Below are 27,651 nucleotides of genomic sequence, written 5' to 3' on the forward strand. Positions count from 1 at the left end.
GGTGACCAGTGACAGAACCCAATGGAAATGGCCTGAAGGTGAGTCAGGGGAGGTTTAGGTTGGGTATCAGGAAGATTCTTCACCCAGAGGGTGACTGGGTGTCGGAACAGGCTCCCCAGGGCAGTGGTCACAGCACCAGCCTGACAGAGTTGAAGGAGCATTTGGACAATGCTCTCAGGCACATGGTGTGACTCTTGGGGTGTCCTGTGCAGGGCCAGGAGTTGGACTCAATGTGTGTCCTTGTGTGTCCCTTCCCTTGGGATATTCTGCGATTCTGTGATCACTTTTCTCATGTGTCCCTTTGGCCCCATCATTCTGCATCCTCCCTGGGTTCCCTCTGCCCCATCACATGAAACATCACATTCTTGCCCGCACTGTTGACACTGATCAGCTTATTGCACTGTCACCCCTTGATGGGTTTGGAAAAGGCAGCTCCAGGTCCTGTGAGACCATACTGCTGCCACAGTTCATGCTGACACCACTGGCTCACTCTGCCTATTGCCAACCCAATGTGTATTTTGCCAGAGCCCTTCTGCTCACATCAGCAGCCTTAGGGCTGTTTTGAATCTGATCTTAATACTCCTTTTGGCATCAGCCCCTACAGGCATCGCTTCCTATCACTGCCTGCAGGCATCACTCCCTGGGATGCCTATAAAAGCATCTGACAGCAGATAAGCTACCGCAGCACTGAGTCTTCAAAACATCTGGCCAACTCCATCTCACTGTGTTTGAGTCCTCTGTCTGTGGTCCCTTGGCTGAGAATGTAACCTTCCCAGAGCAGAGCAGTCCTTTTGTCTTTATCTTTTCAGTATGGCAAGTGCCACAGCATGATGATGGGCACTAGACCCTTTAGTAATAGTGAAGTTAGCAAGAGAAAAAAATACACAGATCCATGTTCAAGGTCACAACAGCTATCTTAAATTTGATAGGAACTGGAAAGGGACCTTGCTTGGACAGAAAATTGAACTGGAAGCAGAGGAGTGGAACTCCATGCTGGCTTTCAATTGGTGCTCCTCAGGGAGGTGAGAACCTGAAGCTCCTGCTCTTTAGGACGAGTCAGGTTTATCTGTTTGCTGGTAAATGCTAAATTGGCAGACAGACCCCAGCCTCACACCCTGAAAGGAAAGAACTCCACGGAGTTTCCGAAAATCCCATAAAAGCCCATGAGGCTCAGGAGACAACCTGGGGCTGTACATCTGATGAGACAGAGGTGCTGCTTTGAGGCAAGAAGTTGGTTCACAGGTCCAGGACAGAGACAGGGTGTTTTCTGGTGGAAATCATTGAATCTGTTCAGCCTGCTAATGCTTGCTCTCCTCCAAATCTTGAGACACCTCATGCTGCCTTTTCATTGGGTTGGGCCCATGCCCATCCTGAGGTAATGCACGTCAGCCTTGAAGTGGGGTGTTTAAATTCATCGTCTGACCTAGCTTTGCCTAAGTAGCAGGGCTTACCGTGCTTATGAAAATATTTTCTTCTGTTGGCCAGGTAATTGCAAGTCTGGGGTCAGAAAAGCACCTAATAGCAAAGGTTCAGCTTCAGTTCTTGATTTTCCAGGAGCCTTTTTACATACAGGAAAATGAAATTTTATGACTGTGCTTTCCTTTCCATCACCTTTCCTGAACATGACTAACTCTTTCTGGCAGGGCTGGGTGACCAGTCATCTGCCTGGACCAAACCCAAGCCCACTTACTACATTTCCTGTTGTTTCCCAGCCTGTCCAGCCTGCCTCTGTCTCCCCTAGCTGATATCACCACACCGAGGTGTTGACGTATTTCCTTGTCTTGATACTTCCAGAAGTCATCCCTGAGTAGAGGGATGATGGTCATACAGTGTAGTCTATTTTTAGACTTTCACAGACTCATTCTCTGACCTTGGGCAGGCACTTTAACCACTCACTGTCCCACTTCATAATTTTCAATATGGACATAATCCTACCTTGTCTGGAAAGCACTTGTGGGATGGTAGCACTTGGGAGATTTTTTGCTTGGAAATTGTATTATCAAAGGGACTATTGGCATCTAGGGGTATTTTTTTAGTTGTTGGCAACACAGCTGATCACATCTCACTTCTTTGGTGGGAAAATCCTACCTTTTCTTGACTCCAACGTACTGCTCTGTAATCTCCTTTTCATCTCCACTATTTTGGAAACAATGATTTTCCTAGTCTGAAGGAATATTGCTTTTATCCAGCAGTAGCCAAGGTACCATAGACAGCTGTTTGTTGAGTGCATGGTTACGCTGCTGAACATAAACTCAGAGGAGCAGGTTAATTTCCCTTTTTTTTTTTTTTTTTTCTGCCAGTTCTATAAGTTTGGCCAAAATGTTCCGTGATGGATGCTGCTTAGGGGTATGTGATCTGAGGGTCTTCATCCTTCTGCCTGTTGTTAATCTCTTCTGAAAGAGGGTTTCCCAAGATGAGGAGATACTGGATGCTTTTGAATTCCCCATACAGGGGAGATGGGAGGTGAATGCTTTTCCCAAGCATCTAAGCAGCATGTGGCTGGCAGCAATAGTGATGACAGACACCCCAAAAAGGGACAGAGGGGGCTCCCATGCAGCTCCAATGCAGCTCCAATGTTGCCACCTCTTCTTCCTCTCTCTCTCCTTTGGCCGGGCTCACAGCTGGAGAGAACAGCTAATACCTTCTTTGGGGTGGTGAATCTGACTTTGCAGCATCCCCTCTGACAGCCTCAGGAACATTTCTGGCTGTGTCAGCCAAAATTCCTGCCGGGGACTGCTGCAATGCAGCACACCACACCCCCGCCGGCGCTGAGCCCGAGCCTGGACAGCCGGTGCTGCTCGGCTCCAGCCCTGCCGCTGCCATAGGCGTCCCTCCTCCTCTTCCCAGCGAGCCCGGATGATTTCAGGTTGCTTGGCATCATCTCCCGCGGGCGGTTGGCGTCCGCAGCTTGTGTCACAGCAGCCCGGCGCACGTTCGGTTTCACAACGTGCTGCCTGCGGAACGCGCTGGCTCCCCGAAGGGATCGGCTGTGGTTTCAGATTTCATTTCCCTCGCACGCTACACCCGAATTCCAGACGCGTTCTGGCTTCGCTACTGCATGGACTCTGAGCGCCGGCCCTTTGCCGTACCCAGCGGAGGCAGACGGGACTTCCCTCGGCTCCAGGGAGTGGACCATGAAGACGTCAATTGTATTCTTGCTTTGCATCTCAGTTTTCCCAGGCTTTTCCCAGGGCAGAGTTGTTAGAGAGGATGAAACTGGTTTTGCCGAGTGTAACGTGTTCTTCCCTGGACAAGTCCCACCAGAAGGATTTACGGAGCAGTTCCATGTGAAAATCTGTCAGCAGTACAACAAAGAGCCACGCTTTGCAACCCTCTACAGTACTAAGGACAAAATTCCTCTTTATTCAGCTTTTAAGTTTACAAAGCCAGCTCAAAGTGAGGAGGAGAACTGGCTGGTTGAACCGCAGGTAAGACAGCTTTTCCTTCCCTGTAAAGCAACTGTTCCTGGAGAACATTTCCTCTGGGGTGAAGCCGGGGCTAGCATTTTGCAAAGGAGGCAGGAACTCCTCTTGTTGAACTTCTGTTGGTATGAGTTTAGCATGAGCAGAACTTATTTTTGTGCTTGGAACTAAGCAAATAGTTTCTTGTCCCAGGGAGCTTATAACGAAAACTGAGAGGCTGCTGCATGAGTGTGCAGTGCCGGGGAGAGGAAAGCCCTCTCTGACACCAGTGATGTGTTTGTCCTGCCCATCCAGCTCTTGTGGGCAGGGAGCGCTGCTGGTGGGTTAAACATCGCAGTGTCAAGTTCAAGTTTGTTCTGTTGCCAGTTATGATCACAACAGTGTTTATAGGGGTTCTTTAGCTTCACTGAGCAGAGATAAAGCATCCATTTGTGGTTCACCAAGTTGATGCTGCAGCTTTTCAGTGTGTCCCAGTGTTGCAGACCGAGGTAGGAAAATGAGTTGTTGTGTCCCGGGGCGTGCAGGCTTCAGTCAGGTCAGAGGTATGCAGTATAAAATGAATTTTGCCAGAGCCTCAGTGGTTTTTGTCTCCCTTGACACTTGGCATGTTTAAACAAGGCCTTCAGGCTGTTCATTTTAAAGGAAATCCTTTAAAAACTGGTGGTGCCCTAAGAGAACTTTAGCTCTCCTTTCCTATCTCCCTCCCCCCCCTATCCCCATGTTTTAGATTTTTCAGCAGTGATAATGAGGAATATTGTAGCCACATCAGGCTACCCCATCTGTTAAGCTCAGGAAAGATTGTCAGTGTGGAAGGGTGCTTTGTTAGGGCAGGAATGGCTGCAGTGTCACAGCAGTGTGTTAGGAGTGTGGCCCTCAGCTACTGGATGTTGCCACAATCAAAGCTCACCCCTCTGCCAGGAGACTGCTGTGCTTATTTTTCTCATGTGTGGTGATGATACTAAGGCCACAAGACCACAGGCATTGAAGACAGGAGATACTACATGGTTACCTTCAGCCCAGACTGTCTTCTGGCTCTCTGGGCTGGATTTTGAGTTGCGGGAGTTTCTAAGGGCCTTTTGATCTGAGCTCCTTCCACTTCACAGGCAAGCTGTGGGAGCTTACCCTTTTAAAACAGAGGAAACTTTTTGCAGGCTCTGTCATTAATGAGCTGTGGAAGGGTGGCAAGTATTTAACTGCAAAGGGGAAAGCATTTAAACTGCTGGCAAGAGTCTTTGGTCAGTGCCATGGAGGCAGCAAGGTAAAGTGGCAGAGATGAGATCCTTTCCCATTTGCCTAGGCCAGTGACAGCCTTCATCAGCTCTAGCCCCCATATCTCCTCCTGTCTCCTGTGGTCCAGTCTTCCAACTTACCTAGGTAGGCTCAGAAGCTGTTCCTGCCATGGAGCAGCGGGCAGCCTCTCCCCCACCCCCTTACCTAGTAACTTCAGTTTCCCTAGACTTCTCTTTAGCTGGCTTCTCTGCCCTTCCTGCTCCATCCCTTTCACTCCTCGTCTTGTCGTGGTTCCTGCCAGCACTCCAGAATCTCAAACCTTGTGTGTCCTGCCACCAAAACCTTCTGCAGCCTCAGAAATAAAAGGTCAGGTGCTACCTTTATTTGCTCTGGCTTCTTCAGAGGAGTCTCCCGGGTTGACAATAGTTCTTAGTTGACACTAATGGGTCTCCTTCATCCACTAGTGAAATGAAGATGTCTTAGAGGCAGGAGCTAGCAACTCTGCAGTTCCCTGGAGGAACCTCTGACTGAGACAGAAAAACACTAGGAAAAAAAATCTGCAGAAAAATATCTAAGGGGAAGAAATCAAGAATACGAAAAATTCCTATAGCTCAAATAAGTGTATGCAGCCCTCTCAGACACTGCCACTTGGAGGAGAGAGTGGGGAAGAGCTGTCATACCATTATATATTGTTCTACCAAGGCCGGGTCAGCTGGCTGCTGAAGGGAACCCTTAGCAACACCTGCTCTGCAGCATAGCCCAATGAACTCATATCACGATTTTCTGGGTTATTTCCTTGCCAGGACAGGGATAGCTGGGTATGAGCTGGCTCAGCTGCACAGTGGCATGTGCTTACACATGGAGAAGCAGACACACAGCAAACAGAAAGGAATCACTAATAAAACACTCTCAGCACTCCAGTGAGGGCCTCGAGGTTGTCATATGCTTTTTTGGGGGGATAATGATTTAAGTGGTGAGGGCACCATCTCACTCCCTCCTCAGGAATGTCTGCCTGAGAAACAAATGCCAAATGTGGCACAGAGGCAGTAATTGGGTGAGAAGTATGAGGAATGTCAGTGCCACCCACTGCAGATTGGCAGCTGGAAACAATTAATTAATTCAGCAATTAGTGAAAAATTAGAGAGCAGGAAGGATAGGCTGATGAGCAGGATACTGATGGGACTCCCCCAGGCACAGGTCTGAAAACCTGCTCTGCCACAGATTTCCTGGAGGTTGAGAGCAAGTGACTTAGGTGTCTTTTACCTCATTCCATTTTGGTTGTCTGAAAATCTCTGTGTTTGATTCTTTCTGTAGCTTAGGGAGAGATAGAAAACTCTGGAGTTGCTTTTCCTGTCCTAATCTGTGAGGGGCTGGATGAATTACCTTGTGTTTTTATTTGGTTAATGGCTACCACTAGGCAGATGACCAAGGTGGGATTCTTGCCCAGCTGCTGTGCAGGTACCTCTGACCTGCACTTGCAATCTTTCTTGGTAGAGAGTCAAGAGAAAAGGCACTTCTAGAGCCACTCATGAATGTCCTAATGCAGAAACCTCAGTGTAAGACACACTGTGTCTCTTCCCTGAGGTGTGAATCCCCCACTAAGGTTGGATCAAGCATTTCCACTTCAATCAAAGGTGTAAGGGTGCCTGAGGAATTAGCGGTGGGAGAGGGAAGCTGAAGTTCAGGGGTGCTACATAGCAGGGTGGGGAAGGTGGGGGGTGTCAGTGTCCTGTCCAAACTCAGGACAGGAGTTAAATGGCCAAACTCAATGGAACCTGCCTGCCCTAATAACTGTGTGTTGCCATACTTTTAATCCCCCTCTGCCTCTGTCCCATCTGTGAAACTGCACCCTCCACTCAATCACACGCAATATTGTTATGTGCTAACATCCATACGGGCTTCAGGCACATGAGTTATTTTTAAATCTCCACTCTGTGATAAGGTGTTTCCCTTGTCTGCTTGGATTTTGCCCTGAGCTGTTTGGACAGGTGGCTTCATGGTGATTTTATGAATGCAGATATGTTTTGGGGTGACACAAGGCAGAAGCTTTTTGAAGCAGGGAGGAAAGGTTTTTTGCAATGCAGATTAGATGCAGTGCTGAGATGTCCTGCATTTGGGACTGAGCTGGAGAAGGCATGAAAACCTCAGGTACGCATTAGTTATTACAAACCATAGTGGGAGTTATTATAAGCATAATTAGGTGATGTCAGAGCCTTACACATGAACAGCACACAGCTGCATTTTTATCATATTCTTTTTTAATTGCACCCAAACAATCTTGATGGTATGTGCAAAGGCCTGCAATTGGACAGGTAACTGGGGACTCCTCAAGGTTTGCATGTAGCAGCTCATAGGGAGAGAGAAATAAAGTTTATTCTGCTTTGTGTAGGTTGGGAATTTCTGTCAGGAGGCAGAGCTGATCCATTTTAGGTCTATGTGTCCTTGTAGTATGGCAGCCCTCACCATGGGAGTGAGATGGGATGAGTCTCTGAGGGGGTGTAAGACTCCAAAGGGTCATAGCACTGAGGACAGTTCCTGTGCACAGCCTCACATCTATTTCCAATCCCCCTCACCTCTTCCATGCGATTAAATACACTGGGTGCATCCCTTGCCCCATGGCACACCATCATCACATCAGAAGGGGAGAATGGCAAGGGAAGGGGGGACAAGAAGAGAGGGATATTGTGGAATGCAAAATGTCTGGTCTCATCAGCCACCTGCAGCCTGTTGTTGACTGAGCAATAGGAGCAGAATAAGGCAGTAAAAGTGCAAAAGAAGTCTTTTTAAAGCAGTGCATTTAGAAAAAGCTGTGACTTGTGCATCAGCACATGGGACTCACTATGATCCTTGCAGTCCTGAAGCAATAAGCACCAGATGCTTCAAAAAAAAGAGCAAGAAACCTCCTTAGCAGGAGGTGGGGTAATGCAGCCCTCTGCAATGGCCAAGCTTGGCACTGTGACCAAGCTTGGTGCAGAGGGAGCCCTGTGCCTTGACTGCAGGGGTTTGGCTGATGCAGGAGACCAGTCAGAGCTCAGTTCCCGCGTGAGGGTGATGAACAGTTGCTGACACTGGCCCTTTCACCCTAACTCTCAGCACAGGCTGGTGCAGAGCTGTGAGGAGGTAATGTGGCACTAAGAGGATGCAAACTCTGTGTAAGGTTGCAAGGACATAGTTGGATATCTGTCCAAATGCACTGCAGGGTGATCAAGAGACAAGAATGGATCATCTGATTCAAGGTAGACTATGAACTCTCTGCCATAGATGTTCTCAAAGTGCATATTACATAGTGCAGTAAACAATTTATAGGCCAGGGGCAGAGGCAGGAGGTTTAATTGGGCCAGCACAGGGCTGTGACCTGAGGGCCACACCCTCTGAAACAGAGACAACAGAAGATCGTCTTTCGCCCCTGAACTTCTACCATCATGTTCACCCTCTAATTTGAGGAACAAAATGACAATTTGGCACAGCCCTCTGGAGTGGCTGCAGGCAGTGTCAGTAGAAATGACTATGGATCAGACAGAGCTGTGGCCACCTTAGAAAGACCTGAACACACCCTGACATTTAGTGCTTCTCCTCCCACTGCTCTTTACTGCCTCTACCTGCCTCCTTCCCTCGTGTGTGGCTCCAGGACAAATTCCCTCTGCAGTAATTGCTACCTCTGGCTCCACTGCATGGGAACCACAGACACAAGCAGGTAGCACAGATCCCATGGAGAACCTTTGGTGATGGCACCCTCACCCATGTTATGTCAGGAGCTGTGTGGTCATTAAGGATGAGGGTCAGACTATTAATGATATGAGGGTCAGGTAAGCAGCCCTAGGAGGTCACTGCTATGTCTCCTGTTCAAGGTGGGGTAGTTCAGGTCACCTGACTTGATGTCTGGCTTCATTCTTGCTTCTTACACAATAAGTGGTGAGAGGTAAATGCCTTCTCTAGACATCTTGTACATCATGGCTTTTTTTGGATTCTTTCCTATGGCTTGGATTTGATAGTTCAGAGGAGCTTAAGGTGCCATGGTTAAGTTCTTAAATGAACTGCAGGTACCACCACAGTAGGTGGTGAAATCATAACCCTAAATCTAGCCATCTATTGGTTTTAAAAATCTCTTCTAGGACAAATTGCAGGTTAGAGGTATGTGGTATATGGTGCCTGGTGAGATTTTGAAGTCTCTGTTGTCCTGTGGATCATAAACCAATGTGTTTGACAAAGAAGCTAAGTAGAGAATACACTCCTCTGTAGCACTTCAAGGAAAGTAGGGAGAGGGTGCAGGATAGAGTCCAAGGCATGGCGTGTACTAGTAGTCCTCATGAAACATATACATCAAGGCCTGTTTTATGCATTGTTTTGTAGGAAGGTGAACTGCATGCAGTAACACTTTTCTCTACTCTTTCAGATAGATGATCCAGAAAATGACTTGCATGAAATGGTGCATGAAGCTGATATTGGTGGCACTGTGGCCAATCTTGGTGCAAATCAAGCCCTGATGTCAGACTACGTGGGCTCTGGCTACGAGAGAGGCCTTCTTAATCCCAGTTTGCTTAATGAAAAGGATTTCCAGGTGGCCACTTACACACTCACAAATGCTGTCCCTCTGAGTCCAGCTCTGAGCAAAAGTTGGCACAGGGACATTGGGAAGGTAGTGGAGCAAGCTCTGATCCCTCACTGTTCCCAGATGGATCATCTGTATCTCCTTGCAGGTGCAATTCCTTCCAGTGTCCAAGTTAAAGGCAAGGTGTCAGTGCCAGAGACCCTCTGGCTGGCAGCCTGCTGTGATGCTTCAGAGGGCTGGTCTCTGGGACTAGTGAAAAAAATCAATGATGAAAACAGCTTGGCAGACCTCTCGGTGGGAGAGCTGGAGAAGCAGCTTCTGCCAGGAGTTCACTTGTTCAAGGGCAGCTGTGGGGAAGACGAACAAAGCCATGAGAAAAGAGAAGCAGTATTGCAGATTGTCAGTCAGATCCGCTCTGGAGAGCAAGTAGGAAAAAGTAACAATCCAGAGACCAAAGATCCACCGGAAGAAAAAAATAACAACCAGGAGACCAGTGGCTGGGTGAGAAGAGTGGCTGGCATCATTGCTACCCCTTTCATCAAACTTCTGGAACTCCTCATCTACATTTTTGTGGAGTTGGTGAAATTCGTGTTTTATTTTCTGTGGCTTGTTGTAAAGCGAGTTGTTGGTACAATTCTGGATGGAGTCTACAGCCTGTGCAGTGGGGTGGTATCCTACCTTAAAGCCATCAGCATAGTGCTCATCAGCATCCCCTATGATGTTGGAAGGGTCATCGTCAACATCTTTCTGGGCTTCCTGCAAATTGTTCAAGATGTGGTGTCCCTCACCTACAGGATCCTGAGCATCCCCGTGGGGTTCATCCTTTACCTTGCTGCTTTCCCTTACCACACCATCTGTGCCATTCCCTCTGTCCTAAAAGACGTGGCCACTGGGATTGGGGGCACCTTCTTGCTGGTCATCGATGCCTCAGCCACGGTTCTGCATGGCTTTTATTACCTGGCTTGTCACATCATCAAACGGTTTGTCCCTAAAAGCTTTTCTGACGACTGACAGGGACGGAAACCAAGGCTGCAAATATATGGAATGAAGGAGGAGTGGGGCAATGCTTTAAGATATGTGGCCAAATGCTGTCAATTTCATTCTGGTATTTATTGTAGTGACATTAATAAAAATGAACTGACTGCGGAATAACAAGGAGGGCCAAGGCAATGTCGCTCGGGGCCGCCACCACTGTAACTCGAGTTCTGTCTGTTGTAAAATGTTCGGGTTTTATTGGTGCAGGCCACGAAGTTTCTGTGATTTGCAGGTGTCAAGATGCTTCCTCTGGGAAATGCACACTAAATGTGGTACGAGGTAATTTCTTTCTGGCTATGGTGGCACTGAGACTTATGCAGTGGCAGTGAGCACTGCAGAAGCCCATCCCTTCCAAGGAGCAGGTGGTGGTGGTTAGGGGAGGACAAGAGTTACAGAGCTTTAGTGGGACTTGATGAAAGGATGAAGGAGGCAAGAGTGCAAGGACTTGGGGCTGGGAAACAGCAAGGAGCAGGGTGGAATAGGGGCAAGCGCCTGCTGTTGGCTGCATTGCTCATTTCTCTGGTGTCCCACTGGTGGAAGGGATGCAGCTAGGTATATCTCACGGTCTTCAGGCCTCTCCAGACATCTGAAATTGCATGGATCTTGCTGCAAGGAAAGACCCACTGCCCATTATTTTTGCATGATGGGAAAGCCTTTTTTTTTTTTTGGCCATACAAGGTCATTTTCCCCCAACTCTTCCTTGCTGTCTGGTGACCACTGAAGGTCTGAGCCCTGAATCTTCAAGATGCGATGTTCTCTATAGGTCTAAGCCCATTAATGTCTTAGCCCTGAAGGCCTTGTGTCTGCTCCAATGACCAGCCAATCTGGGAGCCACACTTTTGGATTCAAATCTGTTGCCACCTGCCTTGTCTCCCTTAGGAGCTGACTGCTTCTGAAGTACACAGGGGACTGTGGGTTGTCAGGTGGGAGGAGAGGCAGGAGGGATCCCTGGCTGCAGTGCTTGTTTTGCTGGGTGAAGGTCCACCTGGTGAGCCCATGCATAAAAAGACTCCTTAATGTCAAAGGCAGAACTGACTCCTCTTCTGCACTGCTCATCCTCTCTGCTCACTCCTCACCCCTTCTTCCCTTTGCCAGCATGAGCCATGTCCCCCAGCATCTGCAGCCCTGGAGCTGGGGCACACATCAGGGCTTTGCAGGGGACCAGCAAATGTTTGCAGACAGATGAGAGGCACAGAGACATCTGCCACTGCTGGAGAAGGGCACAGGAGTGCTGCCCTTCCCTGGGGCTTGGCTCAGCATGGGACTTGGCAGATCTTTGGATCTGCCTGCAGGAGGGTGGCTTCCTGTCTTAGCAGCACTTACTGTGGCTGGACTGCAAGAGGCATTTGGGAGTCCTGCATATGTGGTTCCTTCCTTTCACTTCCATCTGTGTCTCTCCCTCCGGCGCCAGCTTGGTGTGGACCCCTGGTGTACCATAGCATCCCAAAATGAGTCCCAGGAGTGAGCAAGCTTGATGCTGCCAGTGCAGTGGTGCTGTGTTGATGGTGGCCTGTCCTGGGTTGAAGAAAACTCAGTTACTAACACGGCAGCTTTGCCTCTCTGTATCATGTAGCCTGCAGCAAGGCTGAGCTGGCACAGATGGATTCAGAGGGAAAAGGAGATTTGGCTGGTTCATGATGAGACAGAGTTATTTCTTTAGCTCAGGGACTGTGTTCAATGCAACCACATGTGTGTGCACATCTCAGCCCAGCATATCCTGGCCAGGTGACACCCTGTTCAGCAGTGATGCAAATGGCAAAGTTGGGGATGCCTACAGTGGTGACAAAGTGAGGAAGGAGTGGCATGAGTGGAAAGAGATGATGAGTCCTTGTCTCGCCCTTCACGAGCCACCGCTAGTTTATGGAGAAAGAGAGGCTGTCTGCAAGCAGAACTGGCTTTGTTCAAAAGGAAAGGCAGCTTTTGTGTGCCAGTATGGGTTGTGGTTGGGTAAAGTCAGTGGTGTTTTGCTATAGGAATGTTGGGTGCAAGGGGCAAGGTCACTGCTCCTAACACGCAGAGAGCAGCCAGTGGATGTTCTCCAAACCGAACTTTGCATGTCTGCCCACTCAAACATACCTGGTCTGCTGTCAAGACAGATGTGGGGCTGATTTTCCACTCCTTCATGAGACCCTGTCTCAATCCTGGTACTCTTCTAGGGCTACATGGCAGCTGTCAAGGCAGGAGAGAAGCCAGCTCAAGCCCCAGGGGATGATAGAGTGAGGTGGCAGGGGCCCCAGGATCCCCAGCAGCCTCTGAGGGCACATGTGATGGCAGAAACTCTCGAGTGCAGCCCAAGCACTGGGGAGAAGGGGTAGCTGCCCCCCATAGCTGTCTTGCCCCTTCTCTGTGGCCTTATCTCCAACCCATCTTAGCTGTGTGGCGCTGCACAGCAGCCAGCCATGCACTTCCTGAGGGCTCTGTGCCCAGAGCAGCTTCCCTACACCTGAACCCAGCAGCCCCTGCATCCCAGCAGCATCTCTAGTGCAGCTCTGCAGATGCAGTGATGTGGTACCTCATGTGCTGATAAGCAGCAAAGCTGAGGCACCTCAGGAGGTGCATTGTCAATTTGCCACCCCTGTTGCTACCCCGCCTAGCTCAGGCCAGCACATCTCTCTGCATGCAGCTATGACTTGTGACAGCAAGTGGACAGTCCTTGAAATCTAAAGTACTGCAGCTCTATAGGATTTGGGCAGATGTGCAACAGTATTACTAAAATTGTCTTAACATGCTCAGATTTCAAATGCTAAGAACAGTAACTGGCATGGGGCATTTCTCCCCTGTGCTGCGTGTCTGAGCAGGCAGTGGGAAATCTGCCTTGAACATCGAGCAATTATCACAGAACAAGCAACATCCTGAAAAAAAACCACTGTTTGAGATTCTTCCTATCTAGGCATGATTTATCATTCCTGAGCTTTACTCTATCCTTGGAAACGTATGGCTTCAACAAAATAAAGTGACTTTTCCTAAGAGGGGAAGGTATCATTTTCTGTCATAGTTGCAAATGATATAGTACAACCCAAGGTGTCCTGACTAATCAGGAAAACACTGGCAGCATGGTTTTTCTTTGTAACAGCTTGACATCTGATGTTAATGGCTCTTTTGTGCTTTTTAAACACCTTTCCTTCTCAGAGCACTCTAAGACTCAATTAATTAAGCTGTAGAATAAGTTGGTAAAAGCTGAGGTGTTGCAGGCAGTGAATATGACTCTGTGTGTGCCAGGAGAGGGGACTGTTTTGTGAGATGCACCTGGAGTGCAACATGATAGCCAATTTTCATACAGAAATTGCAGCACAGCAGTACAGTTCTTCACAGCTCACATGGAGAAACTCCCTCTTGTGCAGTGCTGGTCCCTAGACTGGCATGGTCACAACGTCCTTACCTACCTTCCCTAACAGGGATAATTGTATTCCACTGAAAGTATAAGAGGTCCTGTGATGAGTAAACCAGGCATTGGCACCTCCATTTTGCAGGCACCTCTCGTTGGGCAGATGAACCCCTGCAGCTGAGTCTGCATCTGTCTCAAGTCTGGCACTGGTACAGGTTGTCTGGACAAGCTGTGGATGCCCCATCACTGGAAATGATGAAGGCCAAGCTGGCAGGTTGGATGGGGCTTTGATCGATGTAGTCTAGTGAAAGGTGTCCCTGTCTTAACCATATCACCCCAAGCTTTGATACAGGGCTCTCTGCACCTTGAGGTGACTCTTGTCTCTGCTGCATCCACCCTGGGGCTGGGCACCCATCATGGCAGAGGGACTCAGTAGCCCTGCAGGACAACCTCTCAATTTCAGGCCGTCTGGGTCACACATTTACCCCCACTGCGCATTTTGAAGCTGCTCACCTTGCATGGAACTCCATCAGCAGCTCTGTCCCTCCCTCTGGCCAGGGAGCTGCTCCTGTTGAGCAGGGAATTGAGCCATGCTTGCTCATAGGTTATCTCTCCAGCGTAGTCAGTGCCAGAAAATGGAAAAGGTATTGAACAATAAATACCAGTGTAACTTGTTTGGCCAGGAGGGATTGTCTGGGAGCAAGGAGTGTGAGGTGTGTCTAGGGTGTGTGCATATTAGTGAGGTTGCAATACTGTGGGTTTGGCATGGGATGATTTCTCTTTGCTGCACAGACTCCTGGGCTGTTGGACTTACTTCGATGGATCTCACACTGAGTAACATCTGCTATTGATTTCCACAGAACTAGTGTTTCCAGCCAAGCAGAAATGCCTAAAGACTTTCCAGTGGTGTTAGTGTTACAGCTGGTTGGAAAGTCTCCAAGGAACCATATTCTGTCAGAATGGGGTGATTTATCATACAGGGTTCTTTTCATGGCCATTTACCAGTTTTAGTGGAAAATATTTTTCAAGTCCAGGTTGGAAGAAGGACAGGAAACATCCAAGAGCAGCCCAGGGTCTGCATTAGTGGTTTGGATGTGGACATTCAGCACCCACTCCTGCCTAACGGCAGGTTTGGCATGTGAACATGGCTCTTTCTGTCTCAGAGGCATATCCTTCAGCCATGGCCCATCTTAGCATATGGGTAATTTTCCTCCATTTGTAAGGGTGAAAAAAATCCTGTCTCCTTTCCAAAAATACTGAAATTGTGACAGTATTCCTGGGAGGTAGAAGCCATTTTCTACTGAGCCATCAGCAAAATTATCTGCAAAACTGAACCAGAGGTTTCAAATCCTTCTGAAGTATCATCTTTATTAATAAGTTGTTGTTTTAATCTAATTTAACATGGTGAAGAATGGACATCAGGAGCAGATGTCACTGTGGGACTTTTCCAAATCCCCAGTACCTGCTGGTAGAAGATAGTTATGAACCAATGGCAGGAGCTGCAGCAGGTGGGAAGGACCGTCCTGGTGGGCAGGGGAGGAAATGTGGGAGAAGAACATCAGACTAAACAAAAGGAAAGAATTTCTTTTAAAATGAAGGTAAATTACAATGAGTAAAACCTTGGTACAGGTTGTCCAGAGAGGCAGTGGGTGCCTCAGCCCTGGAAACATTGAGGGTTAGGCTGGATGGGACTCTGAGCAACCTGATCTGGTTGAAGATGTACCAGGTTGAGCTATGTGGCCTTTAAAGGTTCCTTCCAACCCAAGCATTCTATAATTCTGTGAAACCAAGTGACCAGTAGCTAAACAGTGAACAGTAAGGGCTAAGAAATGATCTCTGCTTGATCCTGACAGCAACAACTGCTGACCTCTGTGAGTGAAGAAGCTCCAGAGGGTGATACAATAGACTCATGGAGACATCACTTTCTGGAATTATGCCATCTAAACGCAGGCATTTAAAATTTCTTCTCTGCAGGCACAGGGTCCCTGTGCTCAGTATATGTCATCTGGCTTTCACCTGGGCACCTCAGCTAGATGCCTAAAGCTGGGACCAATGGAGCTTAGCTGCGGTTGGTGGCTGATGCGGCCTGTCCCACCCTTGAAGACCCCTGAGGTGTCCATTGATGTGGCTCACTGATGGTGGGATGATCCTTCCCACAGCCCCTTGGAAGACTCTTGGGTCACTAAATCCTTCCATGCAGGTAGGATGGGTCTGATGTCCAGGTGTATGAATACCAGGGTCTGATGCCCCCGAGTGCTGCTGGGTGGGGGTTGTGTGTGGCCTCGTTGACACAGACAGGATTAACCACTGTGTGCACCTGAACCACACGGCTTGGCCTGACCTGTGGGGATTCAATCCAGCTCCCAAAGAACTTGGCCCACAGTTTTGGAGTTCATGGAAAACATGGGCATTTGTGGGGTGGATGAGTTCATCCCTCACCTTCAGGCAGCTGCAGGAGGTAACTGTACACCTTTGCACTGGAGATGACAGCCTGCACTTGGGAACACCACTACACTCTGCAAGAATGAGGTGAGTGTCTGATGTAGGGCAAGGGGTGGCCTTCTCAAGGATCTGTGAGGGCACAGAGCCCACGGCTGCAGAAGAGGCTTGAATGGTAAACAGTGGTTGTCCTGGTGTCAGAGGGGTGCAAATCTGAGGCTCATCACGGCAGCAGTTAAGGCAGGACTACTCAGATAGAAGCATTAAGGTTGGTTGAGACCTGTAAGATCTTTGAGTCCTACCACTGACACAGCACTACCAAATGCATCACTAAACTTTGTCCCCAGGTGCCACATCCCTATGTTCCTTGAACTCTTCCAAGGTGGTGATTCACCAGTTCCCTAAAAAGTCTGCTCCAATGCCTGACCATCATTTCAGCAAACAATTTTTTCTTAATCTCCAAACTAAACCTCCCCTGGTGCAACCTGGGGCCATTTCCTCTTGTCCTGTCACTTACTATCTGGGAGAAGAGACTGACCCACACCTAGCTACAATCAATCTTCATGTGTGATCAAGCACAAGTGAACAGGCTCTCTGGCTCCAGTGATGAAGGGTAATTTTGTCCATCCCCAGATCCTGTAATGCTTCAGATCATGCCCCCATTCCCAACCCATGAAGGCTGCCTACCTTTGTCTTGGCCATGGTCCTTTGCCAGGTCCCAGGAACATCCCACAGCAGTCACCTACAGGCTGCAGAGAAATTGTCCCACAGCCACCCAGTGTGGGCACATCCCTGTGGCATGGTCCCTGGTCGGCCACCACCCTTTGGTCTCCAGTGTGGGCGCAGGGGGCAGGGGATAGATGGCAGCAGAGTGGTGGCCTGGGAGAATGGTCAAGGAGGTCTTGGGGAATCACCAACACAAATGGTTTTGGCTCTGAATTTCCTGTGGAAAACCAGCTGGAGAGGCGAAGATGGGGTGTGGTGGTACAGGGCTGTCCTCTGCCTGTGTTAGGTACCACCATCTGAGCACTCACACCACACACTGGGTGTGAGCAGGGTCCAAAATCAGAGCAGGGCTTATTTGAGGGTGGCCCTGTCCTGTCCTGCTGATCACCCATGCTCTGGGACTTCTAGGAGCTATAGCAAGAATTCCACAGCAGCCCTTGGCTTTGAGGAACACTGCAAGATCTTTATATTTTTCACGATGGTGCTGGTGACATACCCCGAGCTGCTCCCAGCCCCGAGCTGCTCTGGTGACTGGAGGTGACAGCCACACGACCTGTACCAAGGGGCCTGGACCTAAGATGACAGATATTTCAGTGTTTTGAAACTACCACTGAAAACAAATAAATAAGCACTTTATATATGTGCAGATACTTAAATACATACGTGCATTTATTTTATTGTGATTTGTGCATCCTGCGGCTGGAGATAAAGTTACACCTGAAACATCTCGAGTCTGCAGCTTGTGTTAACTACTTTAGTCTTTCTGAGGGGAAAGGATCATCTTCCCCAGGACAAACTTCCCTGGTGACCCCTCAGCACTAAGTCACTTTTCTCTGGGGATGGATGGGGCAGAGGGCAGGACTTGGGCACTTGGGGGCAATGTGACTGCTAGGTAAGCTTGGCACTGCCCTGAGCCAGCACCCTCAGAACACATTTCCTCTTGCCTTTGCATGCTCTTCCTGTTTTTATGGCTCTCACCCACTTCTGCTCTGGGGTTTGCCCAGGTCTTCCTGGAAGAGGGATTAAATAATCTCTGAATTGAATGATACATAAATTAAAATCCACTATAAAGGCATGGAGAGGAAGGACACTTTCAGGACTGGATTTGTCCCAAAATACAGCTCTAGAGATGTGTACCCCAGCGTGTGGCAAATGATGGCTCAAACAGAGGTCAGGTTTTATCCATTTTATTTAACCAATGAAATTCCTACTGATAACAATGAAAGTAATTTCAGCAAGTATAAATGCGATACAGTTTTAAACAAACCCCATTGTTCCGTACCTATAAATAGATTTTTCAAAACCTCATAAAAAGTGCAGATTTATGAATTGCTGTTAAAATGTTAATACATGATTCCTTTGTTTAAAAATGTATTTTTGTCTCTTAACTCACAAAAAAAGAAAGTTCCTTCTGCATCTGTTCAGATAAATTCAAGTCGGGTAACTTAAAAACTAACAAAAGTCACACACAAAAAATTCCATCCCACTAGGTCAGTCTGTCCTTTCAAATAAAAAACAAAAAACAACAAACCCAACCAGCAACAATAGGAAAGAAATGATAAAAGCTGCTGTGGGAACCCACAGTGAGCTCCTAGCAGCTGCCTCACCTTGCAGGCAAACCTCCCGTGAAAGCATGGGAGCTCACGGCCTGTCTCCAGAGCTCAGGACAGGTGGTGACGTGGGAGGCAGGACAGGAGATGTGCCACCTGCCCACAGGATGCTGTAGGGACTGTGGGACCCATAGAGCTACCACACTTCCTCACTTCCTGGCGGTGGGAGGGATCTGCAGAGCTTTGTCCCTAACCCTCCGTCCCAAAACACCCACATGGCTGTAGCACAAGCAGGCCAGGAGCTGACAGCTGCTGGGCTGTGTACAGTTTACCCTGTCCAGAGGGTCAGAGGTGGGAGATGCAATGAAATGCCCCTCTCTGGGCACGGCACTGCCCTGCCTGCTGCCCCAGCCAAGGGGGCTCAGACCCATGGCTGCCAACAAGGAGCCAAAGCTGCTCTTACCCCGATGTGCCAGGCTCTGCAGTCAGCAAATCAAGGGCTTACTTTTGCACTCGAGTGATGCTTGGAAGCTTTTTTGGCTGCAGAAATGCCGTGACCATGTTTGTGGTCCAGCAGCTGGTCTGTCCACTCTCTCACGCCAGCGAGCTCCTGCTTGCCCCATGCACTGGTGAGCAGTGTGAGAGGGAGGCAGCAGCAGGCTTGTGGGCACAGGGGGCTGAAATAGATGCCAGGCCCCAGCCCTGGCCACGTCTGGGTCTATGTGTGGTCACACACAGGGTGGCCGTGTGGCTCGGACCGTGCTCTGCGCAGAGAGGGGCTCGGCTCACCCACAGTCAAGAGAGGTCGGCTGGTGCTTCTCCCTGTATCTACAGTGGTATTTTATCTACAGCAGGGTCTGTTTAGCAAGAGCAGTTTAAAGTGGCTATGTTCATCAAGTTTGCTACTTTATGAATTTAAAAAAAAAACCCCAAACAAAACAACAAAACAATAAACCAAACCCCAACAGCTATAAATACAAAGACTCTCACACACCAGACACTTGCAGCCTGCGTGACTCATAAACCGCATCAATATTCTGTTAAAAAGCTTATTCTACTTAGAACTATACATAGTACAAGAGATCTAAAAGTGGCAGTCGTGTACGGGCACGCTACCTGCCCCAGGGTGGCCCACAGTCAGGTGCTTCCTAAAAAATCAAGGAGTTACAGTAACATGGCACAGGACTGCAAAGCCGATCACAGCTTCTGCTTACACTGCATACGAAGTACCAAGGGGAACACAAAAAAGAACTGGTGTTAATACTGATGGATTAAAGAGTAACTATAAAGATCAAAACAGATTCACAGCATGCTACATATATTGCTCACAAACTTTTTTTTTTCCTTAAAAAAAAAGACTAATACAAAACAAGGAGTTGGCAGTCTGATTTTCAGTTATGTCGGATAGAAAGATAAAGCATATACATTCATCGTGTGGCTTTCCAGCAAAAGGAGAAAAGGGTAAAACCAAGGGATTTCAAGTTTACAAAATTCCTATTTTTTAAGCTACAGTTCATATCCAGTTCTGATCACAGTCGTGAAAAGACCTCTGACTGCACTGCCTTGCAGAGTCCAAGGGCTGTAGCCTAAATATTATTATTTTCCCCCTAAACACCATGAGCAGACTGCCCTGCAGCCACCTGGGCATGCAGCAGCCGGGAGGGCTGGAGGGAAGCGGTTTGGGTCAGGTGGCACGACATGAGCATGGAGTGAGGAATGAGACACAGTTTTGAACTCTTGGTGTTTGGAGCTGCTGCTGTTGCTGCCCGCCAGACTCCTCAGCTGGAGACACAGTGCTTAGTGATTGATCAATTTTGCCCCAAAACTCCTTTCAAAGGGAGTTCAAAGCCTTCAAAGGGCTGATGGGGACGAGAAAATGCAATTGAACAGCAGCAAGTTTTTCTTGGGCAGAATGGTTCCCTTCCCCTGCTCCATCGCTGGAGTAAAGAAAGGGTCCCAGCTCTGTTCCCAAAGAAGCCCTCTGGACACCTTGGAAGGAGGCATCCTCCATCAACTCCCCTATGCACGGGCACACAAAAGAACCTCTCAGACACATCAGTGAATTTTCTTCAGCTGACCAGTACCTCACCTCCTCCTGCGCTGGCCATGTTCCCTCGGGAGCACCTGTGGTCTGTGCCTCCTGATGCCCACAGCCAGGCTTGCTCCTCACAATTATAGCAATTGGCATCTCCTCTAACTACTGCCAGGAACAAGACTTCTATCTTCCACAAGCCCTGATGATACTCAGTACCCCAGGAACATTCAACTCTGTCTCCAGCAGCTACTCTGCACTGTGCATTAGGATTTTTTCCCATAGATAAATAAAAAACCCAAATCCACATGCTCCAGAGGCTGGATGCAGTCTGCCTGGCTGCCAGACATCCGAGTAGCTGCCAACCTGATGGCCCTGTAAGCCTGCCTGGCAGAATGGGACCTGAAATTCCCTGTTAGATGTCCCTCTGAGAAACCTGCACAGCTGAATAGCTCAAGCATGGGCCATTTCACCAAAGAAAGCATTTCCTTAGTGGATCCACTGGATTTTTACTGTAACTCCACAGATAGGCATGGATGCACTACTAAGCAAATACTGAGTTTCATCCTTTTGAACCACATTTAGCATTTTCCTGTCCAGAAATAATCTACTACGGCAATTAAGTGTTTCTAAATGTGAGAAAGAGCCTCTGCACTTAACAACAAGCAGTGATAGAGGAAACTTGTTTTCAAGGTTAAGGCTGGGAGGCTGCTCAGGATTGGGAATTGGGAAGACAGGAAGCACTTGATACAGGAAAGGAGTGGTGGCAGGTTGGAAAATGACAATTTGTCCCCTGATGAGCAGCAAAGAATTAAATATCTGCAAGAGAGACCTGACGCATATTGGGGGAGCAGCAGCACGGCCACCTGCCAGGAAATGTGCTCTAAGGAATAAATTAACACTGATCAAGACGCTCCTGAATTTTCCTCCTACTACTGTGCTCTCGCCATTTCTCACACCTGTAATCCATGCAGTAGGTATGGACTACTATATTAATTTTCATTTGGAGATAAAAGGTTTCACTTACAATACCCAAATATAGGAAAGCTGGTGGATGCATCTCTTCAGACAAAAACAGTGCTGGGGGGCACGAGGAACAGTAAACCTGAAGTTCAGGTAATGAAAACTGACATTTTGTCCAGCTCTTGGAATGATTGCTAACAGCAAGTAATTCTTACAGCTTTATAGTCAGATCCGCCCTGGGAAAGTTAATTTACAGTGAATCTACTCCCCTCTTTCTTTGTTTTGTGCAACATCACCCCTTTATTTATGGGGGAAGGATCCAAACATCTACAGAAAGTAACTGAAAGAACATCACTTGAGATCAAGAAGATTTGGAGTATTTCTTTTGATCCAAAAAATTTTAGTTCAGGCACATGCTATCCACTTACTACCACCAATGAATGTTTCTGCAAGTAGAAGTTAAATAACCCAGCTCTTCTGAAAGGGAGTCCAAATTCTGGATCATGAACCTGAAATGCATGCCTATGTTCATGGAAAACACACATGCATGAGAAACACTGAGAACCTGTTCTGCAAGAGCAGTGGCTTACAGTTTAACTGCTTTAGGAGAGAGATTTCTCTAAGTCCACATTAAGTTCCCAAAACAACTCATTTCATTAACAATCACTGCAAATCACATGGATCTGGTACATATTATTCCTTTAGTATCTATGGAAATTAATTTTATTCTATTTCACTTAGGTGACTCAGTTTCTTTAAAAACCTGACTCAAACATTCAACTGGGCATCTTCTAGGATTTTGCCAAGTGCCTGGGTGCTTAAATCCCCATTGAAATTTAGGCAGCTAGCTGCTTTTTCCAAGTCCCATGAAAATAACAGTCTCACTATAAACAAAAATACACTTGAAGAATCTGGTGCTTTTATTTTGTTCTCTTCTGGTATGTTCTAAATTTATGCTTTCATTTGTAATTGTTTACAAGCACTGATTTTCCTGTCCTTAAAGCTTTTTTTTTTTTTTTTTTTTTTTTTTTTTTTAATACAAAGGAAGAGCTGATAGTGGCACTTCTTTAACTCTTCCAGCTGAAGAATATTCTTTTCAAGGATCAAGGTGTTGGGCAAGGGAGGGGATTGTCCCACTCTGCTCTGCACTGGGGTAGCCTCACCTCAAGTCCTGTGTGCTGCTTTGGGCACCCAATATAAGATATGAAACTATTAGAGAGTGTCCAAAGGAGGGCTATTAGGATGGTGAAGATCTTGAGGGAAAGCCACATGAGGAGTGGCTGAGGTGACTTGGTCTGCTCAGCCTGGAGGAGACTGAGGGGACTCACTGCAGTTACAGCTTCCTGGTGAGGGGAAGAGCAGGGGCAGGGACTGCTCTCTTCCCTTTGGTGACCAGTGACAGGACCTGAGGGAATGGCCTGAAGTTGTGTCAGGGGAGGTTCAGTTTGGCTATCAGGAAAAGTTTCTTCCCCCAGAGAGTGGTTGGACACTGAACAGGCTCCCCAGGGAAGCCTGATGGGGTTCAAGAAGCGTTTGGACAATGCTCTCAAGCACCTGGTGTGACTCTTGGGGCATGTCCTGTGCAGGATCAGGAGTTGGACTTGATGATTCCTTTGGGCCTGTTCCAACTCAGCAAATTCTATGATTCTGTGCTTTTTATTTTAATGAACGCTTTAGGACAAAGGATAAATGTTTTAATTCAACCTTGATGAAAATAAATCCATCTACAGCTCACAAAAATTCTCATAGGACAGCACAGCACTAGCTGTAGTAGCTATCTGCAAAAACTGCACCCAAATTTAAAATAATTATTTCTGTTTTAACAATTATTTCTCTTCTTGTATGATGATACCCTCATGAAGTTCAGCTGTGGGTAGAGTGTTCTGGGAAATGCAAATGCTTTCTCCAGTTGACACTTTTTTCACTTCTCTTCATTACCAAAGAAATAGAGCAATCTCAGCAAGGACATACTCTACAGCAACACACATTTTAAATGACTCTGCAATGATAAGAAGCTGTTCATGCTCAAAAGCTCTGTTCCCTACTCACAGTGTTCCTTGTGCTAGCTGGTTAATTTGTACCTATCAAGCTTTCTCTTCAGCAGACAGGAGACTGTACACTTTGTTTTCATGTTGGTCACGGCTGGGATTTTGTAGACTAACACGAATGCTGGTAATTACCAATTCCAATGAAGGAACACAAAGGGAGAGGATCTACGCTTCCAATGATTATGGTACTCTTAAGAAAAATATTCATGAACAAAGTGTGAAGATTTACATTCATGCATGCTTTAAAAATGCAAAAAAATCCAAAAACACTTGCACATTAAAAGTTGGCACAGTGTGAACCTAAAGCGTGCATAAAGTGTATGTTAGCGTTGTCTGACTTTAAACACCTATTCTCAACTAACATCTATTAAAAATCCCAAATTTGTGTATAAAAACTAGGCTATAAATTGTTGCACTGTAAATGCAATACTTTGAAAAAAAATGCCACGTGGAAAACATTTCCAGATGTTTCAAGTTTGCATTTAATATTAAAGAAAGAAAAAAAAGAGAAATAGCAAACTAGTTGTACAATGACATTTCCTATGATGGAATGTCTTGCAGGCCATATGGGACTTGATATGGCACTTAAAAAAACCCAAAACAAAACACTGGTTTACTACAAGTTTTATAAAGCAATCCATTTATGGTTTCTGTATTTCAAATCTGCTCATGTACTTTGCTCACGAAGGCATTTGAGCTGGCAAGTATATTTCATAAGGAAAGAAGTAAAGGCACTCATGTTTCCAAATGTAAAACTCAACCTACTCCAGAAGTCTTTGCATTTCTGAGGGGAAACAAAGCCATCATATTAATTACCCAAATCTAGTTTCATCTCCTTTCTAGAGCTCAACTGTGCTTCTTGAGAACTACTTGACCTTTCAATGCAAAGAAATTTAAAGTAGTACTGAACAGTTCCCATCACTTGAAAAAAAACTAAAGTATTGCATGAAAACTTCTCTCAGCAGAAGCCATTAGGTATGGCCACTACAATCACAAGATGGGGGGAAACATAACAATTTAGAAAGCAAATCTAAGTTCACACATATGAGCATCTCAGTATTTCTGAGAAATCTCTGCTGTTAGCTCTATGAGATAAATAAATCTGATGTTCTACCCAATGCTCTCTAGAAGGCAGACCAATGCCATCTCATGGGTAGTTTTCTAAAAAGCCAACATGACACTTAAAAAAAAAAAATCATGATTTCTTTCTCAAAAGGTTTTCACATGCAGATTCTGCAGTCTGAAAGTGCAGAAAAGTGTACAATCATTGGGCTTTCCAATCTGGAACGGACAGATAAAGTAGAAAAACCAACATGCAATGTCAAAGAAAGGATCAGGAAGAAGGAAGAAAACATAAAACTAACTTTAGTAGAGTACTGGTCCATGGTTTTGTAAATGAAAAGTGTGAAAATCTGACTGGTAGTATTTTTTTCTAACAATTCTGCAATCATCAATGAAAAAAAGTCTGGCATCAGCCTCTACAATCCAACAGAACATTAAAAATAAACCTGTCCAGTTAGTTTTGAGTGTATCACAGAAATAAAGGTCACCCTCCTCAAAAGAAACATGAAAACTCCAAACCAACAGACAAAAGTTGAAGCAGTTAACTTGTGTCCTACTGGGTAAGTTTAAGCATCTCTTTAGGCACTTCACTGGTTCATTAAATGCAATACAAAATAAAGCTATAAATATCAACATTTTGTGCTCTCAAAAATTAGTCAAAAGCAACAGAAAACAGCACAAAAGTGTGACATTTTTGGCAGCTTATTTCTTCCCTTCCCCAATATTACTGGTTGTCCAAAAATGCTTTGTTTTGGGGATGCTTTGGCATCTCAGTATCAGGTTGTCTTAAGCCATAAAAGCTAAAACAAAACTGCTAGGCCTTAGACAATAAAGAAATTTGGTTTTAAAATTTCTTTATGGCTATATAAGAAGGACACTTTAGCAGTGGCATGTCAGGGAAAAAAGCTTGCTTTCTTTTTAAATATTGCACTTTTCTTTTGTTCACTCACACTAATGCATAGAAATTTTAAAACTTTGAATATTACAATTTCATGCTATGAAAAAGTTATGGGAAATAATTTCTATACATCCAATATGAAATAGATATACTAGCCTTCCTTTACTTTCCTTAGTTAAAACATTGATAAAGAAGAGAGTGCAAAAAACCCCACAACCCTATTTTTGGTCAGCCTGTGTATTAATTTTATAGGTGCCAACTAAACAAATTGCAACACGTGATGAGCATGGATATTGTCAGGACAACTGAGGGTGACTGTCAGTAAAACAAGACTATGCATGATAGAAACACAGTAAGTGTGGCTGAAATGGCAAGTCGTGAGGCCTCTTCTCTTTGTGAAGGGGCAGGACAAAGCGGATGAATGTCACACTTCAGTAGCATGCTGTAGGATTTATCAACATTAATTTCACATTAAAGTGTGCTCGATGTTTGCATCCACATCTCGCATCACCTCCAATTGCTGTAGTAAGACAGTGACTGGCAGCAGTCTCCAGGACACACAGGACAATCCAGTGGGCAATTTGATGCAGCACAGCCCGTGCGTCTCTGTCACGAGTCACGACGTGGTGGGACGTTCTCAGGACAGGCAGAACTGATCTTCTGCTGGACTCCACTCATCTGAAAAATGATTGCTTGGAAAAAGAAGTCTCTAAGCACTTCACTCCAGTGCTTAAAGAACAAAGCGCTAGGATTGGATACAATAAAACCAGTTTCAGGATCCTGACCACTGTGCAGAAATCCAGCCGGGAACAATGCAGAGTAGCGCTCCTCAGTGTTACTTTTGTTATCATTAGTAATGTTAAGCATCAAGAAAATAAAACACGTCATTGCACATTACAGCCGCCAAGAAGCACGGCTAAACTTTGACACTAGAGAATTGAATAACCTGATGCTACATCACAAACAGCTTCTGGTGTGTATCTATTTCAAAAGGTCTTTACATACTCAGTAAAAGGCCCTGTACTCCTGGCCAGCGAGTGCTTCAGGTTAAGTGACGAGTTATGGCACGAAGGGCATACAGAAGTTCGGCTTGCATCCGAGCTTCCATCAGAAGTAGATTGACGTGAACCTGTGAAAAATTACATCAGCCATTTAGCTCACCTCTGAATGCAACATGGTTTATTCACTCAGACTGAAACTTCTAGCCTTCAGGAAAGTATTGATGCAAGAAAACTTTGTTTCTTCTCCTTGTACCCTGCTGCAGGACTACAGTTCCTCCAGAGACAGCTGTGTAGTAATATGGACAATATGCAGCCAATAAAGACAACATCCCAGGATGGCAAGGAACTAGCCTCAACTGCTGCTTTAAGCAATCTTTCATCTGAGAAGCCACCTTTAAATCTTTTTTTGTATTCTAATAGCATTAGTTCTTTCTAAATTATATTTGGTTTTCTTTACTACTACCTGTGACCATTACAAAGGAGCACAGAATAAGGAACAGTTTCCATGCTAGACAGGCTAGCAGGCACACATGCACTGAACCCTTCTCAGGAAGCATTTAATGTGACATTTTGATTGCTGAAAAATGCCATAAAGTGTGTATATATATATATAGGGATTTTTTGATCTCCAAATCCCAGCTATTGGCATAGTTGACTACTTCCGCATTCTCAAGTTTATTCACTTTTCTTTTACAGTTATTAATTCAATTTTATGGAGAAGTGACTCAAAATGCTACTACTTCTACTATTATTACCACTACCACCAATACTACTACTACTACTACTACTACTATTTCCAGCACACTAAGAAGCATTTTTTGTCAAATTACTGTCTAACACTCAAGAAATTATCTTATTTGTTTTTTTCTCTGATTTAAAACAGTCCATTTGACAGATGCTGCCATTTTAGGTCTCCCCATATTTCAATTTTCAAACAGCACAGGGGTCTCTGTGAAGCCACTCTGGCTTTGGAACACGTACCTTCTCCGAGTGCTTGAACTGACGCCAGTAACTATCGTACATGCGCTTGGTAGTTCTCTCTGGGTAGCAGGTCACTGTCTTTATGTAAACCTTCAGGCTGCGTTCAAGTAGCTGATTAACTTCTCCATAATCGTAGTCATCATACCTACAACACAAGCAATCATTCTGTTTGATGTAAGTTTCTATAAGCATTGTCTTTTGCAGCATTATGTTCCTAAGCCTAGGAACTGGAACATTTATCATACACGAACAAAAAACACGTGTTAGGAAAGGATCTGAAAGGCTTAGTAGGATCATAGAATTGTTAAGGTTGGAAAAGACTTTTAAGATCATCAAACCCAGTGGTTAACCCTAAACGATCACCATGTTCACCATTAAACCAAGTGCCCT

At 46.2% G+C, this 27,651-nt stretch overlaps 2 protein-coding genes across 2 annotated transcripts in view; one reads left to right on the plus strand and one right to left on the minus strand.

Moving 5' to 3' along the window:
• Positions 1-2,847: 2,847 nt before the first annotated feature.
• On the plus strand, positions 2,848-13,205 carry ENDOD1 (endonuclease domain containing 1). Its single transcript, XM_066312933.1, has 2 exons — positions 2,848-3,428; positions 9,046-13,205. The coding sequence occupies exons 1-2, from the start codon at positions 3,135-3,137 to the stop codon at positions 10,210-10,212; spliced, it is 1,461 nt and encodes a 486-aa protein (XP_066169030.1). The 5' UTR covers positions 2,848-3,134; the 3' UTR covers positions 10,213-13,205.
• Positions 13,206-23,777: 10,572 nt separating this feature from the next.
• The window catches only part of SESN3 (sestrin 3), a 39,340-nt gene continuing 35,466 nt past the window's right edge, over positions 23,778-27,651 (minus strand). Inside the window, exons 9-10 of the mRNA XM_066312941.1 lie at positions 27,262-27,406; positions 23,778-26,408 (exon numbers count right to left, since the gene is read on the minus strand). Coding sequence (XP_066169038.1) covers positions 26,322-26,408; positions 27,262-27,406 — 232 coding nt within the window. The 3' untranslated portion in view covers positions 23,778-26,321. The remainder of the gene's footprint in view (positions 26,409-27,261; positions 27,407-27,651) is intronic.

The sequence above is a fragment of the Sylvia atricapilla genome, chromosome 2 (assembly GCF_009819655.1).
Source record: "Sylvia atricapilla isolate bSylAtr1 chromosome 2, bSylAtr1.pri, whole genome shotgun sequence".
NCBI classification, from domain to species: domain Eukaryota; kingdom Metazoa; phylum Chordata; class Aves; order Passeriformes; family Sylviidae; genus Sylvia; species Sylvia atricapilla.

What these genes read in the sequence shown, in the direction of transcription:
- ENDOD1 (XM_066312933.1), top strand. Translation starts at nt 3,135, where the DNA reads ATGAAGACGTCAATTGTATTCTTGCTTTGCATCTCAGTTTTCCCAGGC. An exon ending in ACTGGCTGGTTGAACCGCAG is followed by an intron (nt 3,429 to 9,045) that starts GTAAGACAGCTT and finishes CTACTCTTTCAG; the next exon opens with ATAGATGATCCAGAAAATGA.